This window comes from Lissotriton helveticus, chromosome 1_2 (genome assembly GCF_964261635.1).
Source record: "Lissotriton helveticus chromosome 1_2, aLisHel1.1, whole genome shotgun sequence".
NCBI classification, from domain to species: domain Eukaryota; kingdom Metazoa; phylum Chordata; class Amphibia; order Caudata; family Salamandridae; genus Lissotriton; species Lissotriton helveticus.
Genome location: NC_136058.1, coordinates 35,155,312 through 35,170,731, shown reverse-complemented (window position 1 = coordinate 35,170,731; position 15,420 = coordinate 35,155,312). Strand labels below are relative to the sequence as shown.

Sequence of the window (15,420 nt, the reverse complement as noted above, 5' to 3'; positions counted from 1 at the left end):
ACAGCCGTTTTACTGGGGTGCATGGCAAGTAATATGCTGTTTCACTTTAACCAGGTAATTAGTCACCGTATTATTTCTTTACATTAGTCTAAAAAGGAAAATAATCTGATTAATTCACAAACAATATCCATAATCGGTATGATCAAGGAAACAAACTGACACTGCTTTAATAGTTATATAATTGCTGCTCCAGCAGGTCATGTTTTCCTCTTTCCTGGCAGACTAAAGCTTTGCAAGTTTCTGATAGAGCTCTTGTAGCAGACTGGCGGAGGAGGATCAGGAGGGTGGCACTGCCACTGTCCTGTGAAACATTCAGCTTGGTGCCCATTTAATACTCATTTTATCACCCTCAGAAAATGGAACACAGAATTAGAGCAAGGCCAGCCTTCGAACTTGAAGTCACTGATCTACTTTCCTGGTGATAGGGTACACACATTAGGGATTTGCAGAAAGAGCTCAGTCTCTTGATGCTGTCGAAATCATAATTGTTGCCAAGGCGGAAATGGGTACCCATGTTATGCTACAATGTCAAGAAGATAAACTGTATCCTACTACACCTTCACAGGCACTACTTCTAGGCTTTTCATGGAATTCCTAGGACCCTTTTCACAAAGGTAAGCTTACATGTGTAGCTTTTCTCTCCCGTAGATCTACATCTACATCCAGATATAAATCTCCTCATGGATGGAATTTAGTATTTCCATGAGTAGATATGGACTTAAATGTAGACTTGTGAGTCTGCCCCCTCTCAGATAAGAAAGTGAGGAATTCTACAACTGAATTTACAAGTTTAAATGTATTATTAGTGACTTTCCACCTGTTTGTGGTGATCTCCACCACTAGAGTCTAGAGTCTAGATCTCCCTATAGAAAATAATAACAGAATTTTAAGGCAATCAATTTTAAATGATTAAAAAATCAATGTTCTTGTTTTTGTATAGAAATATTGAAAACACTTCCCTAGCACCTATTCAAGATGAGATGTGATTGGCTGGCACCACATCAAAGAGATGTGGCAGAAGCCATCTTAGGACTCAGAGCTGAGTTCTGAGAAAAAAAATAATTTGATATAAGGGAGCATGATAGAGAAAGCCTAGTAGCGGGTGCCATTATAGTAGGGCACGAGTTATAGTAACTTGAGACAACTATAACTAGGAACATTTCAGTGGTTTTCTTTGTTTAAAACAGTATGTTTTAAGTGACATTTTCACCTAACTATAAAATCCCTTTAACCTCAGTAAATAGATAGAGGGATGGCTGTTGGATAGATAGCTAGATAGAGGGATGGATAGATAGCTAGATAGATGTATGGATGGATACATATATAGACAGATAGACAGATAGACAGATAGACAGATAGACAGATAGATAGATAGATAGATAGATAGATAGATAGATAGATAGATAGATAGATAGATAGATAGATAGATAGATAGATAGATAGATAGATAGACAGACAGACAGACAGACAGACAGATAGACAGATAGATAGATAGATAGATAGATAGATAGATAGATAGATAGATAGATAGATAGATAGATAGATAGATAGATAGATAGATAGATAGATAGATAGATAGATAGATAGATAGATAGATAGATAGATAGATAGATAGATAGATAGATAGATAGACAGATAGATAGATAGATTTTATTCACTGAAAAAACAAAGTTTAAAGAGGCGTTATAGTTAAGTTATGTGGTTAAATGCTAAGACATTCACTTAAGTTTTAAAAAAACAGAAATTAATAAAATAAAATATGGTTAAAGGGATGTTATAGGTAGGTGTTGGAATGAGACTAATTAAAAAAACTAAAAAACACCAAAATATGCAAATTCTAGTTTAGTGAACAAACTATAACTTGCAAACCCATCATGCACTGCTTATGACCTCACATATTACATATCTCCTGACATTTTTTGACTTGGGTTGGGTGGAATTACCATATGGAAACTCTCTTCACTGATCATGATTGGCTTGGTGTTCCAGCGACAGGATTTCCTAAGTGTAGGAACACCAGACCTAGTTTTCACTCCGGTAATTCTGACCAGTAAAATCACACATGCAGCCAAATCACATGCCATGGTGCCTGATAAAGTTTTTCTTTGTTCACCCTGCAAAACTATTCTTCCCTTTCTCTCCCCTACCCTTCCACACAGTCTCTCCACTCCCACCCCACAGGGAAGCCCCTGCCCCCACCATTTCCCACCTGTCACAATGAGCAAACATAAATGTTCTTTGAGGGAGTAGAATCGGAAATGTTTCGAACCATCATCCCCCAGGCCCTACTTGACGAATCAGTGTGAAAGCTACCATAAAAGACGTAAACTGGAAGCCTTTTTTGGGAAATTTCATGCAGATTTATGGCACAGTGTGAAAGTGATTAAGAAACTAAAAATTCCTTTCTGATGGAAACTCAGGCCTAACTATAACTACACTGTCACTATTACCACCAGTGTAAGATATCTCTGATGCTATCCCAACCCCAAGCTTGTTCACACTTTTAGTGAATCTGTACAAATAAATATTAAATTAATAATAACACCGAAAAGCATGAATACTTACATCAAGATCCAGTACCACGATAGGGCATAGTCTTCAAACACTTTCATCCCAATCGATCTTGCATCGAGAACATTATTGATGCCACTTTAAGAGAAACAGGACATTTCAGGGCCACATATGATATATGTACACAGCAAATAATAAGCACAATGTCAGCAAATAACGCATTTATTGAACATGCAAACTTGTGTACACAATGGTTTTAGTGAAGCAGTGCTTAAAATGTAAGTTTTCAGTTATTTAGTTTTTTTGTCACAAAAAGGTAATGCCAAAATGCAACAGCTCTATGTCTATATTGAGAAAAGCATCAATAAAGTTAAATCAAGCTAAAAAGAGTCTAAGAAGAGCCAAAAATCTCAAGGAAAATATTTCCCTTTTAGGCATGCTGTCAATACATCTTCTTTAACTAAAGGTAAAGCAAAATGAGTCATCGTCCTTCATTTTGTTTTAGAAGAGGATCCAAAGTTCTTTTCCCACTTGAAAGAAGCACTTTGAAACAGTGTTAAAGATAGCCTGTTCCTCACACATGAAGGATGCAGGTTGATCTTCATACATGCAGGAGACAGACTGAGCTTGACAGATATAGAAATGATGTCTTACACATACATACCAGAGCCTCATCTTCAGAGACACAGCAGACAGCCTGGTCTCCATACATACAGGATTCAGCCTTGTCTTTATACATACAAACATTAAGCAGTCTGCTCTTTACACATACAAACAGCAGCCTGGTCTACATACATACAGCCAGCAGTCTAATCTTTGCACATACAGTAGTCTGATATTTATACATACATGTGGTTGTCTCATCTTCATATAAACAGGAGACTACTCTCCATACTTTGCTCCTAGGTTTCAGTCATATCTTCAATCATACAGCTGAGAGACAGATAACATTTCATAAATACAGCGACATCATGATTTTCATACATAGAGGGGATATTCTAGCAGACAACTGGCTGGTGTTTATACACACCGATGGTAGCCTGGTTTTCATACACCCAGAAGGCAGTGTGTTCTTCTTTGAAACAAGAGACATTTTGATCTTCATACATACAGGAGGCAAACCGATCTTCATCTAAAGAGAAATCAGACTGATCCTCGTGGAAACAGGAGAAAACCGTATGCACTCTTCCTAAGACAATTCTTCAGCTCACAACATTCAGTCACTCAAAACCTGCCTCAATTTCATCTAGATTTGGAGGTCAGGTGCAGAGCTACTGAACAACTGCTTCTACCACATATTTAGGCTTGACTATCTGATAAAATTCTAGTTAGCTTCAACACTCACCACCGCCAACAACTACAAAATCACTTGGATCCACTTTGATTACTAACCTCTCTGTCAAAGCACACACCACCAAAAATCCAACAATTCCATCTATGCAAAATGTATAAAAAAAAATAATTGAGGAGGATGTAACAGGTAATAGGATGATTCGCACTGATGAGTACCTGTCCAGCCAATGTCCTGAATTTTTTGAGCTCTGCCCATCCATACTCAAAAGAATCATGGATGCCAGCTACTGCATAGGTTGCCAATCTTCCCAATCTGCCAATGTGGTTCAACTACTTCCCTGTGCCTCGCTGATCAACCCCGCTTTCCAGCGCACCCTGCCATTTTCCCTCCTTACATGGTCTGAGGCACTCCCACCATCTTGACCTGACAACCCCCGATTTTTGTGACTGTCCTCCCGGGAACCTAAATGCAGAGTCCTGTGGGATATGCAGCTTGAGTCCATCATTCCTGCTTTTAATTAACTGATGTCCAGACCAGGGACCTTACACCACTAAATGATCAATGGGGAGGTGGTACATCAGCTCTCCGTGCTTAATTTAGCCCTCCACCACATGAATGAAAGCCACATCCTACTCAATGTATTAATTGAGACTAATTTGGATCCCATGAAATGCATGCCGCATACCACAGCAGGGCTCATTAAAATCCTAGAGAAGTTCAACCACATCAACCCAACATTTAAGAAACTATTCTGCCTCAGTCCAGGCAGCATCATTCAAGACCAGATGCATCAGCTATAATGTCATGGGAGAAGGCTGTCCTGCTTAACTAGTTTGGAAAAGAGCATCCTCATCCAGATACCATCAAACCAGGAGATCAGACATCGCCAAAATGAAAACAGTTGCAAAATGAAAAGGTCAAAAGATAGACATTTGCTATTAATACCCAAGATCTGGAAAAACACCCTTATTGTCAATGCAGGTGTTCCTATCAACTTGTTATTCAGAAAGACTCTGAAGATGTGCCTTTTTAAAGAGCACTACAAACCTAAATAAGAAAAACTGACCTCCGCGACCTCAACCTGTTTTTTTTGTAATTGATCGCAAATCATATCCTAGAGTATACCAGAAGATAACCTGATCTTAAAGTAGACAAGACTGAGCCTGTTCTTCACATTTGCAGAATGTCCTATTACTTACTGGTAATCTTCATTACTCCGGGTCCCGTAGTCCTCGACACCTTCATACTAAACAAGTGGAGATGACCATCTCCCGACAGAAAAAAACAAGAGGAATGCTGGGACACTAATACTGCCCCTCCCCCCGGGAGTACATAAGCAGTACTCACCCAGCAGACCTCCTGTACTAACAAGCCCAGACAGGAAGGCCGGCCGCCCGGGAGGGAGGGAGGGACGTATGAAGGTGTCGAGGACTACGGGACCCGGAGTAATGAAGATTACCGGTAAGTAATAGGACATTACCCCCAGGTCCCTCCGTCCTCGACACCTTCATACTAAACAAGTGGAGAATACCAAAGCAGAAACCCGGCCTTCCGCCCGCACAAGCACACCCAGGAAACCACAACAAAAGCAGCCACCCAAGGGAGCACCGAGAAGGAGGAAAGGAAGACCGCAGGAAACATCCGGCCCGCAACCCAGAACAGGAGCGCAGGGACAAGGGCTGGAGAGAAAGAAAACCCAAGGCTCCAAACAAAGGAGGCCGCCAACCCGAGCAACCGGCAACCGGGACCCGGACCAGAACAACAAGACCAGCCAAAACAACCCACCGGAGAAGACCGCCCAGGCCAAAACCAGCAGGAAGGGACACAGGGCCAGGCAGACCCACCAGGAAGACGAGACAACCAGGAAGAAAGCCAAAGAAAAAAAGGCCAACAGAGCGCAGGCACAAGCACCCAGCCCAAAAAGGAAGGAGAAGCACAGGCCAGAAACACGGCCAAACTCCCAAAAATAAAGCACCCGAGCCCAAGAGACCCGAGGAGGTAACCCCGCCGAGGAGGCCCAGGAAGCAACAAGCACCCAGGAGCCGAACAGGACCGAGAACCCGACCCAAAAGACAGGGACGGTGAAGAACCCCAGAACCCAGCCGAAAGCCCACCAAACAAGGAGAGGCCAACAAGACCGGAAAACAGCCACAAAGAAAACTCAACCAGGGCGGGAACAGAGAAAGCGACCATAAGCCCAGAAAACCCCGACCCCAAAGGGAAGGAACACAAGGCAGGAGGGGAGCACACAGCAACCGGGAAACCCCAGCAGCCGCCCAACGAGGCACAGAGGGCAGCACAAGGAAGGCGCCCAAAAGACACAGGACCACCCAGGAACCCCACACCCAGGCCAGGCAAGCAGCAAGGGCAGGAGCAGTGGAAAAAAGAAAGCCCAGGGAGCACAGCACCCAGACCACAACCACAAGGCCCCAACACAGCAATGCTGGAGAGGAGCGAAGCAAACCGCAAAAAAAGAGGCCAACAAACCCCAACAGAACCGGGAAGCCAGGACCCGAGCCAAGCAACCCGACCACGCAGGAGGAACAGCAGGCCCAAGCAAACCCCCGAAGAAGAGCAGAGGACCAAGCAGCAGGAAACCACAGACAACCCGCAGCCAGGAGGAAGGGACCCGCAGAGGCACGAGCACCACAGAACAGCACCCCAACCACAGAAGGAGGGGCAACCAAACAGACCCACACCGGGAACAAAGCCCGGGAAAGCAAGGGAGGAAGGAGCGAGCCAGGACCACACAACCAGGAAAGAACCCGGAAAAGGCTGGCAACAAACCCCCAGAACAGGCCAAAAAGGGACAGCACAGCCCAAAAACCCAGAAGGCACAGCCCGCAGCCACACACAACCAGCAAGAAGCCAGCAGAACCGTAGCCACAGAACCCCACACCGGCCCACAACACCGGGAAAACAATCCCGGGAAGAGAACCAACAGCAGGAGAAGGCCCAGAAGGAACCACCAGGAAGCGGCCCCAACGCAGAACACCCCGCCAGGACCCAAAGGGACACCAGCAGGGAAGCAGAGCCCAAAAAGGAGCCCAACAAGCAGGAGCGGCACGCCCCAGCCAAAACCACAGCCAGGCACCCACCAAGGGAACCAGACGAGACCAGAACAACTCAGGGAGCAAACACCCCCAACAGGAGACGGACCCGGAAGCCAAACGCCCCCAGCAGCCCCAGAAGGCCAGGCAGGGACCAACCCGGCCCGACCAAGCCAACACAGAGCCGACAGCGGAGCACGGGGACAGCACACCAACCCGGAGAACAAGAGGCATGACAGGAACAGGCAGCAGCCCGGAGGCCCCAAACAGGAACAAACCAGGCAGGCACCCCGGCAGAAACAGGAGGGGCAGACAGCCAAAAGCCAGCCCAGGGGGGAGCCAGCGCAGAAGCAGCCAGGCCAAGCACACAGAAAAGCTCCCGGACAACACCAGAAGCCCCAAGCGGGAGCAAGGGAAGCCCACACCAACAGGAAGACCCAGGCAGGCACTACAAACAGGTACCGAGCCGGGAACAGACGAGGACAGGAGCAGGCAGGGCTGAAACAGAACAGCCGCACCCAAGGCAGCACAAGCCACCCAAGCGCTGGCAGAGGGGACAGACCACCCCAAAGAGCCCCCGGCAAGACACAGGCAAGCACCAGGAGTGGAACCAGGCACAGCCCAAGGGACGGAAGGAACAGGACCAGGAACCAGGAGCCCCAAAGACAACCAACCACACAGAGGCCAGGAAGCAAAGAACCAGGACAACCAAGCAGAGCAGAGGCACCACACCCCCGCATCGGTCCGAGGAGCCGGAACACCAGCCCACCACCAGGCGGGGCAGGCAGCCCGAAGAAGAGGGGGAACAGAACGCACCCCACACAGGCCGTCGCAGAAGAAGAGAGGAACGCCCTGCAGAAGAGAGCAAGGCGTAAGCAAGCACGCAGGAAAAACCCCAACAACACAGGGAACCCAAGGAGCAAGCAACGGCAGAGCCAGCGAAAAGGAACCAGCCACATAAGAGGCGACAGGAACCCACGCCAACCCCATGCAGGCCACAAACAGAAGAGTGAAAGCCAACAGCACAGAGAACCAGCAAACAACACACTGGAGAGGAAACCCCTCAACAGAGCCCGAAAGGAACCCACAGGCACGAGTGGTCAAGAGCAGGGGCACCACCCTAAGAAGTGCACCAAAAGGAGAAGACCCCGGCAAGCCGCAAACCAGAAAACAGACGAGAACCGGGGCAAGCGGCAAGGCAGCAGGCCCGGTACAGAAACACGAACCACACAGACCAAGAAGAGGAGCATAGGAACCACAGCGCCCGACCGCCCAGCACCAACCAGACACCCCCGCATCACAGGAGGGGAGGGCGTGGACAGGGAGCCCCAGAGAGCACCAGGACGACCGAGCGACCATAGGCACACAGAAGCACCCGCCACCCAGCCCACAAAGGAAGCAAGCAGCGCGGGGCACCCAGAGGCAGCAGGACACCCCTAAGGAGGAAGGGACGAAGCACAGCGTGAACACATGCACCCCAAGCAAGAGACCCCAGCACAAGCCTCGGCACCCCTAGGAGGCACCAGATGCAGGAACAAGGCATGGAACAGAAGGCCCGCCCGTCACCACTCCAGGACAGACACCAGCAGGCCAACAGGGTCCTCCTAGAAGAAAAAAGGGGGTGAAAACAACCAGAGCGGGGGCCAATCAGCTCAACAAGGCCCCCACCGCAACCTGGAGGGAAAAAACAATACATATACCACAGACCTCACGAGACACTGCAGGAAAGAAACAGGGCACCCAGCGCACGAGACCACAGCAGCACGCCAGAAAAAATGTAGAAACAACATGTCACCAAAACATATGTAACGTCTGTTAGCAATGTCATATGCTGTGCAGAAAGGGGACAGGCTGCAGAGATTATGTATGAAACACCTCACGATGCCTACCAGCATGTCGACTGCTGGATAGATTAGCAGCAGAATTCAGCACAAAGGACTCCTGCAACAGAAGACCAAGGAGGCACCGAAGAAGGGAGCGCAATGAGCAAGCCATCCCATCACATATGGAGGCAATTCTACTCCCAGGACGTGACTAAATTGTGAACAAAAATACATTTGGAGCACAGATTCCTAAATAACATTACCAAAAAGGAATACCATCAAGCTTGCTGGAAGATATTTCACTTATGTGCTCACCACCTTCAGCAGAAACCGGGATCAACCTCTTCAGCTAGCCCTCTTTACACAACGCTGAAGAATACCTCCACAATCTCAGTTGCAAAGACCACAGGCTCCGAACTCGTAACAGAGGCATGGCAGCAGAAGACACAGCACAGCAGACAAAGCAAAGCCTCCGGGGCAGGGAGAGAAGCGCTGCGAGCAGTGAGCCCAAGAAGCGAGGCCAGGCGCCTGCAGCAACCAAAGCAAAGGGATTTCCGTTCCGAGCCGAATCAAAGCCATAAAGAAAAAAGCGTGTCATACTCCGTGAGCAAATAACTAGGAAGCAGACATAAATCAGCGCAGGAGCCACTGAGATTGTGCAGCTGGAAAACAGGAGGAAATACTCACACGAACAAGCATTACCAAACGTCACTCCAGGGCCCCTGAATCACGAGCGTCAGGCAAAAGAAAAAAAAAAAAGGGATCCCGAAATCGGGACTCACCAGGAGTGGGGGCCAACCCCAGGAACAAGGCCCCCACAGCACCGCCGAGCAGACGACCATCAGGAGCCCATCCAGCAAGGCACGGCTCCCCGGCCAGGCTCGGGAAGCCGAGCCCGCGACCCAGAAGCAACCGGGAACTTCAGCACCAGCCACAAAGGGCCGGCAGGAGCAGGCATCACACAGCAAAGCCAGGAACACAGCAAACCAAACACCGGCTCCAGAGAAAGACTGAATTCAAGCAAGCCTGGCAGGCCTGGAGGCAGTCCAGGGAACCCCACGCCCACACAGCCAGGCAGCAGGGCGCGGGGAGAATAGAAGCACCGCCACTCAAGCCCAGCAGGAGCAGCACCAGCACACCATCAACTCTGTCGACAGACAGAAAAAAAGAACAGGAGGTCTGCTGGGTAAGTACTGCTTATGTACTCCCGGGGGGAGGGGCAGTATTAGTGTCCCAGCATTCCTCTTGTTTTTTTCTGTCGGGAGATGGTCATCTCCACTTGTTTAGTATGAAGGTGTCAAAGACGGAGGGACCTGGGGGAAGCCTGTTCTTCACACAAAGAGGAGTCAGTGTGTCCTTCATATACCCAGGGGACCTCCTGATCTTCCTCTATGCAGTATTCCGCCAGATCTTCACACCTAAAGGGTACCACATGATCCTCTTACAGTCAGGAGGCATCTTGAAGCTCATATGTACAGAATGCAATCTGACCTTCATACAACCTTACAGGAGCCAGTCAGATTTTAATATATAGACTGCATCCTTAGTTTCAAGCATAAAGGAGGCAGCCTGGTTATCACACATATTGAGGTCCTCAGATCTTTATATGTACTTGATGCATTCTGATTTTAATACATACAGGAGGAGCCTGATCTTCGTACATACTTTAGCAGAGGGTACAAGCAAAACGAAACACAGATTTAATGACAAATATTTCAGTAAGTGGATTGAATCTCATTGAATAAAGATGCACGTGACCTAGGGAATGCAGCAGAACACACACTGGTTCATCTCTAGAACAGAGAAATACCTTTTTGGTGATAAAACGTTTGTTCTGGTGCAGGAATGTGCAATAATGTGTAATACTATTGGATCTTTGGCTTTTTATAGATGACAAAGAGTCTCACCAACAAAAACGTGTAAATCCAATTAGGAAATTAAATCTAACCGGTCAGTCAACATTGTTAATTAGCAGTCATTCAATCCCACTTGAATTTCAGTACTGAAATCTTTGAAGTTTCAAGTAGTTCAGTTTCAGTTCAATGTGTCTGAAAAAAGTGTGGTAGTTTATTCATTTTGAGTTGTGAGAGCACATTTGAGCTCTAATGCAGACGGGCCCTCACAATCCTGTGTATGTCCAAAATGGGATTGTTATTTGTGTATAAATTGCAAGTATTTGCTCCCACAATTTGATGCACATACAATGTTAGTGTACCTCAAAATGGGGAATAACGCGTGATATTACAGTGTTCTTCCCCATTCCCAGGTGTCGAACTTACAAGTGGGTGAAAATGTTGCTCTTGCTAATTTCCAAACCTTGCACAATTCCAAATTAGCAGGTAAAACAATCTGCACCAGATTCTTACAGTTCAGTTGTGCGCTTTCCTGCTGGGCAAGGCTGCCTCCACTGCAATTTGGAAATTCTAGTGTTAGGTGTGAAAAACATAAAATAACTTAAAGAATGACCTTCAAAGCAATGGGTGAAAATGGAAGAAAGTGTGTTGCACACTTCTGCCCTGGACTATTCTGTGTATGGATGAAATACGAAATGTGCTCCATTACAAATATTGCTCTGTTCTAGCTGAACCTCGGCAAGCATTTCTAGAAAACAGCCATTCATTTGCACGAATGAACTTGAAACCTTTTAGTTGCACCATGGACTGCAGTAACACGGCTAAAAAATAGAATAGATTGTTGGTAAAACACCAGATTTCATATTATACAAGCATTTGCAACACTGACCTGTGGACAACCAAACTAAGAACATTTTAGCAACAACTCTTTTCATAGTTAATGTTCCCTTTCTTCAATGGGTCTTGATACCTTTTATTTAGCTTAAGTAAGCATAATATGCTGCAAAGGTAACATCCATACGCTTTAAAAGTCCTACCATGCTATTCTGATAGCAAACCACATGAACACAATTGATCATGGACACAAACTGAAAATTAGTTTTTTCCTCAGAGCTAATTGCTTTATTCTGTCATCCTTTCTTAGCACTAAGACACCCTACTTCAGGGTGATAAACACTCTAAATATCATTCATTCGTATATTTACAAGAGACATCCTGCATTACAATCTTACAATTTCCTAATTATTATTGTAGTAACGTTGCTTTTCTGTGTGACCTCCTCAGATGTTTCACCTTTCACATGCTTTGTCCCTCATAACAAGAGTTGTAATTGGCTAAACCCAAGTGGCTTACTAATTTTCAGTAAGACCACAGTAAATTGGCACAGGAAATGCATCAGTGGCATGGGAACTAAGTGTCTCATGTGGGCTACAGTGTACATTTACACCACACACATATATGACTGGAAAGATATATCCACAGTGGACTGGAGGGCTGCAGTCTGAAGCCCTGTAGTGCTAAATGACAGAGGACGTTGCTCTGAGATGTGGCATATCCTACTCATACACATAAGATTAGAAAGACATATGACTGCCTCATATCTGAAAGTGAGACATGATAAATAATTAAAGATCATATAAACGCACAGGAGCAGTTACCAAATGCTGCGTGTAAGTGGAAAGGTAAAGTGATTTCTTTTTTCAGAGATGCTTAGTTGCAAATAAAATATTCATTCATCCAAAGTTCCTTTTTAATATAACAGTCCAGTTGACAAGGTAGATTTTTGATAACTTTATTGGAAAGTTAACTTTTAAAACGATAGTTGGTGCTGGTTGCAGGCTCCAGTAGTCCTTAATTCAGCTTTGTTTAGCTACCCATCTGACAGCAATTAGACCTAGATGAGGCATGAAATCTACCTCTGCCAGTCAAACAATAGAACTACATCTGAAAGCAGGAACGATGGTAGAGGGGTAATGACTAGACAATTATCTGTGAATGTACCACTTGGGAGTAGATATGAACAGGAAGCCAAAAAAGAGCCTATTCTCCCACTATCAGAAGGGATGAATGAGCTATTTCTACATCAGGAAGAGGGGTGCTTCCTCACTTCCATTGGTGAGGACCTGGGCGAGAGTAGCAGCTTGATAAGGGGAACCCCACTACTGCCATCTTAGTGAAATGTGTCTGAGATAGTTTCCAGGCAAGCAAGATGGGAAGTACTACAAATGTATGATGGTTGTTGGTGGAAATTCTGACCCAGAGGAGATTAGACCCAGAATATCGGCAATCACCAGCTCTTGCACTAAATAAAATGACATCACAGCACAGCCGCGGCCGGTAGTGGGAGTACCGGCCGGGCGGTGACGTGGGGAGGGGGAGGGGCAGGGTGGGGGGTAGTAATGTAAGGAATACGGAATTATAAAATGTAAGTAAACATAAAAATAAATAAAACGAATTTCGTTGCACACACTGCATCGCATTTGGTGATGCAGTGTGTGCAACGAAATTCGTTTTATTTATTTTTAAGTTTACTTACCTTTTAAAGTCCATAATCCATACATTACTACCCCCCACCCTGCCCCTCCCCCTCCCCACATCACCGGCCGGCCGGTACTCCCACTACCGGCCGCGGCTGTCACAGAAACAGCTTTTTTGACCTTTACCGTACCTTGGAAGGAAGTAGAATCATACCAGACCTGCCTGTGAAGAAATCTGGCATGTCTGTGACTCCCCGCCTGAACCCAGGGACAGGAAGTGCTCTTCAGGGTCACCTGGTTGACCTCCATTACTGAGGTAAGGGACATAAAAGGCTGAATAAGGGCACCATGGAGTATGGAAGAATTCAATGAAATTCAAAAACATTTCTTAAGCGCATGGCTACACGATGGGCTTCCTAGTGCTAAAAGGTCTGCCAAACTCCTAGAAAATCATGATTACGCAAACAGGTACTTTTTAAGCTGTTTCCTGAAACTGAGTAAAATGTCACTCTCCCTGAGCACTAGTGGAAGGGAATTCCATCATAGAACCAGCTGCCTAGTTGGGAAAGTGTTGAACTTGACCCTGCGGAAGCCCTGGCTGGCGGCCTGTGCTTAAGAGCTTGCCCTGCTAGCCTGGGAGAGGTGGGAGAGACTGGGGAATCTTTTCTGTGTCTACAGTAAATTAGAACTCTAGAATCTAACAGGCTTTCCCACACTTGGAGCTGTGCAGCTCACCACATGACTAAGAGAAGACCGAAAGCATTTCAGCGTACTGGTGGCAAGGCAGCTCACCCTTCCTTTGCCCTGCTGACCTCTGAAAACCAAAACAGTTTGCTAGTAACATTTGCTTGATTTTGAATTTGGTACAAGAGCAGCCTTCAGTTCCGGATGTGTTCTGCACGAATATGTGACGTTACAACGCATGCTATTACATTGCATGCCGTTGCAATGCAAAACCTTACCCCGACAGTGCTGGAAGTTGGAATAGATTCATTTTCGATTCCATCTTCAGTGTGTGCAACAGTAGGGAAGGTGTTGGAGTTAAATCCATCACCTTCTACCCACTGCTGCACATCTTTTGCATTGCAACAGCATGCGATGTAATGGCATACGTTGTAACGGTTGCGTTGTAAAGACTGTTCCCTGTACGGCACACAGACTAAAGTTGGCTTTCAGAACAACTCACTTTAATTTGTGTCTCCACCTTACTTAAACTGCTCTTTAAAGAAATGTCATAATCTTTCTTTCTGGATTTGGTGAAAGTGGACTGGTAATTTTAGCGTGCTGTTTATTGACTTCAATGTTGTTTGGTACTGCTTGAGCCAACCATGAATGTCTGTCTGAAAAGTGTGCTGCTCGTGCCATAGCCAAAGGCATAGCATTTTCTCAGTGAACTGTAAAACTATTAATTAAAAACAATGTCTCTCAAGTGTAGTAAAATAAGACACATGCAAGGTGAATGTTGGAAAGCTCTAAAACGGGTCCACTATTAGCAAATTTCACGAAGAACATAAAAAAGAAGAATGCACATGTAAGGCACTACTGTAAACAACACAGGAACAGGGTCATTGAGCTCCAGAATGACTACAAAGCAAAGCAACACAAACTACTGAATAAATACAAATTTGCAAATGTTAATAATTAACAATATTTAAAAGAAGGATTAAGACATCGGGCCTGTGGTTGGCTGCAGGGTCTCTTGGGATGCAGAGGTGTTTAGACACAGGGCATGCATCCAACCCACAGCAACCATGGCAGAAGGCCAGCCGTCACAGGCGCTGGATGGAGGGGCAGGGATAGGATGCATGTGTGAGTAAATGCAAGTAATGGCCGCAGGCACAACCTGCGTCTACCCCTAGAATGCATCGAAGAAAAGAGTACGTCAGGGACTTGCTCTGGCACTTTGAATAATTAGCTCCTTTATATACCCTCACAATGTATCCTCCATATAGGACCTTGTAATCTATTTAATACACACTCTGGATTCCATACTACATGTACAGTAATTACTTCTTTTAGTTTATTTATTTACTTTATGTGTTAATGTCCTATTTTAATTTATCTAATCATTGTTAAATATTACCAATAACATGTTTTATAGTCATGGTTGTTTCATACTCAGACCCCTATCTACTCTTTGCACTACTTGTATTTAACTGCACATTTCAGTGATTAATGTTCATTTTAATTTATCTGGCTGTTATTTAAACATTCCTTATATGTTCATATTCCCTGTTGTGTACATTTTTGTGGAATGGTTGACTTACTTTAAAAATAACTACTCTGTGAATATATTTATTAATGTTGTCTGTCAAATTATTAGCGGTAATATACTTTTGATTCTAGAATCACAATGTATTCCACATTACACTGAGGGTTGTCCTATAGAGAATAATTAAATAAATCTTGTAT

At 45.4% G+C, this 15,420-nt stretch overlaps 1 protein-coding gene across 6 annotated transcripts in view; it reads right to left on the bottom strand.

Moving 5' to 3' along the window:
• SLC44A5 (solute carrier family 44 member 5) overlaps positions 1-15,420 on the bottom strand; it is a 793,737-nt gene that overhangs the window by 179,567 nt on the left and 598,750 nt on the right. For 4 of the 6 annotated variants that reach the window (XM_078668567.1, XM_078668577.1, XM_078668549.1 and 1 more), the window contains exons 9-10: positions 11,320-11,352; positions 2,566-2,649 (exon numbers count right to left, since the gene is read on the bottom strand). In XM_078668567.1, coding sequence (XP_078524693.1) covers positions 2,566-2,649; positions 11,320-11,352 — 117 coding nt within the window. The remainder of the gene's footprint in view (positions 1-2,565; positions 2,650-11,319; positions 11,353-15,420) is intronic. The other 2 variants (XM_078668593.1, XM_078668585.1) reach the window with 1 other exon arrangement.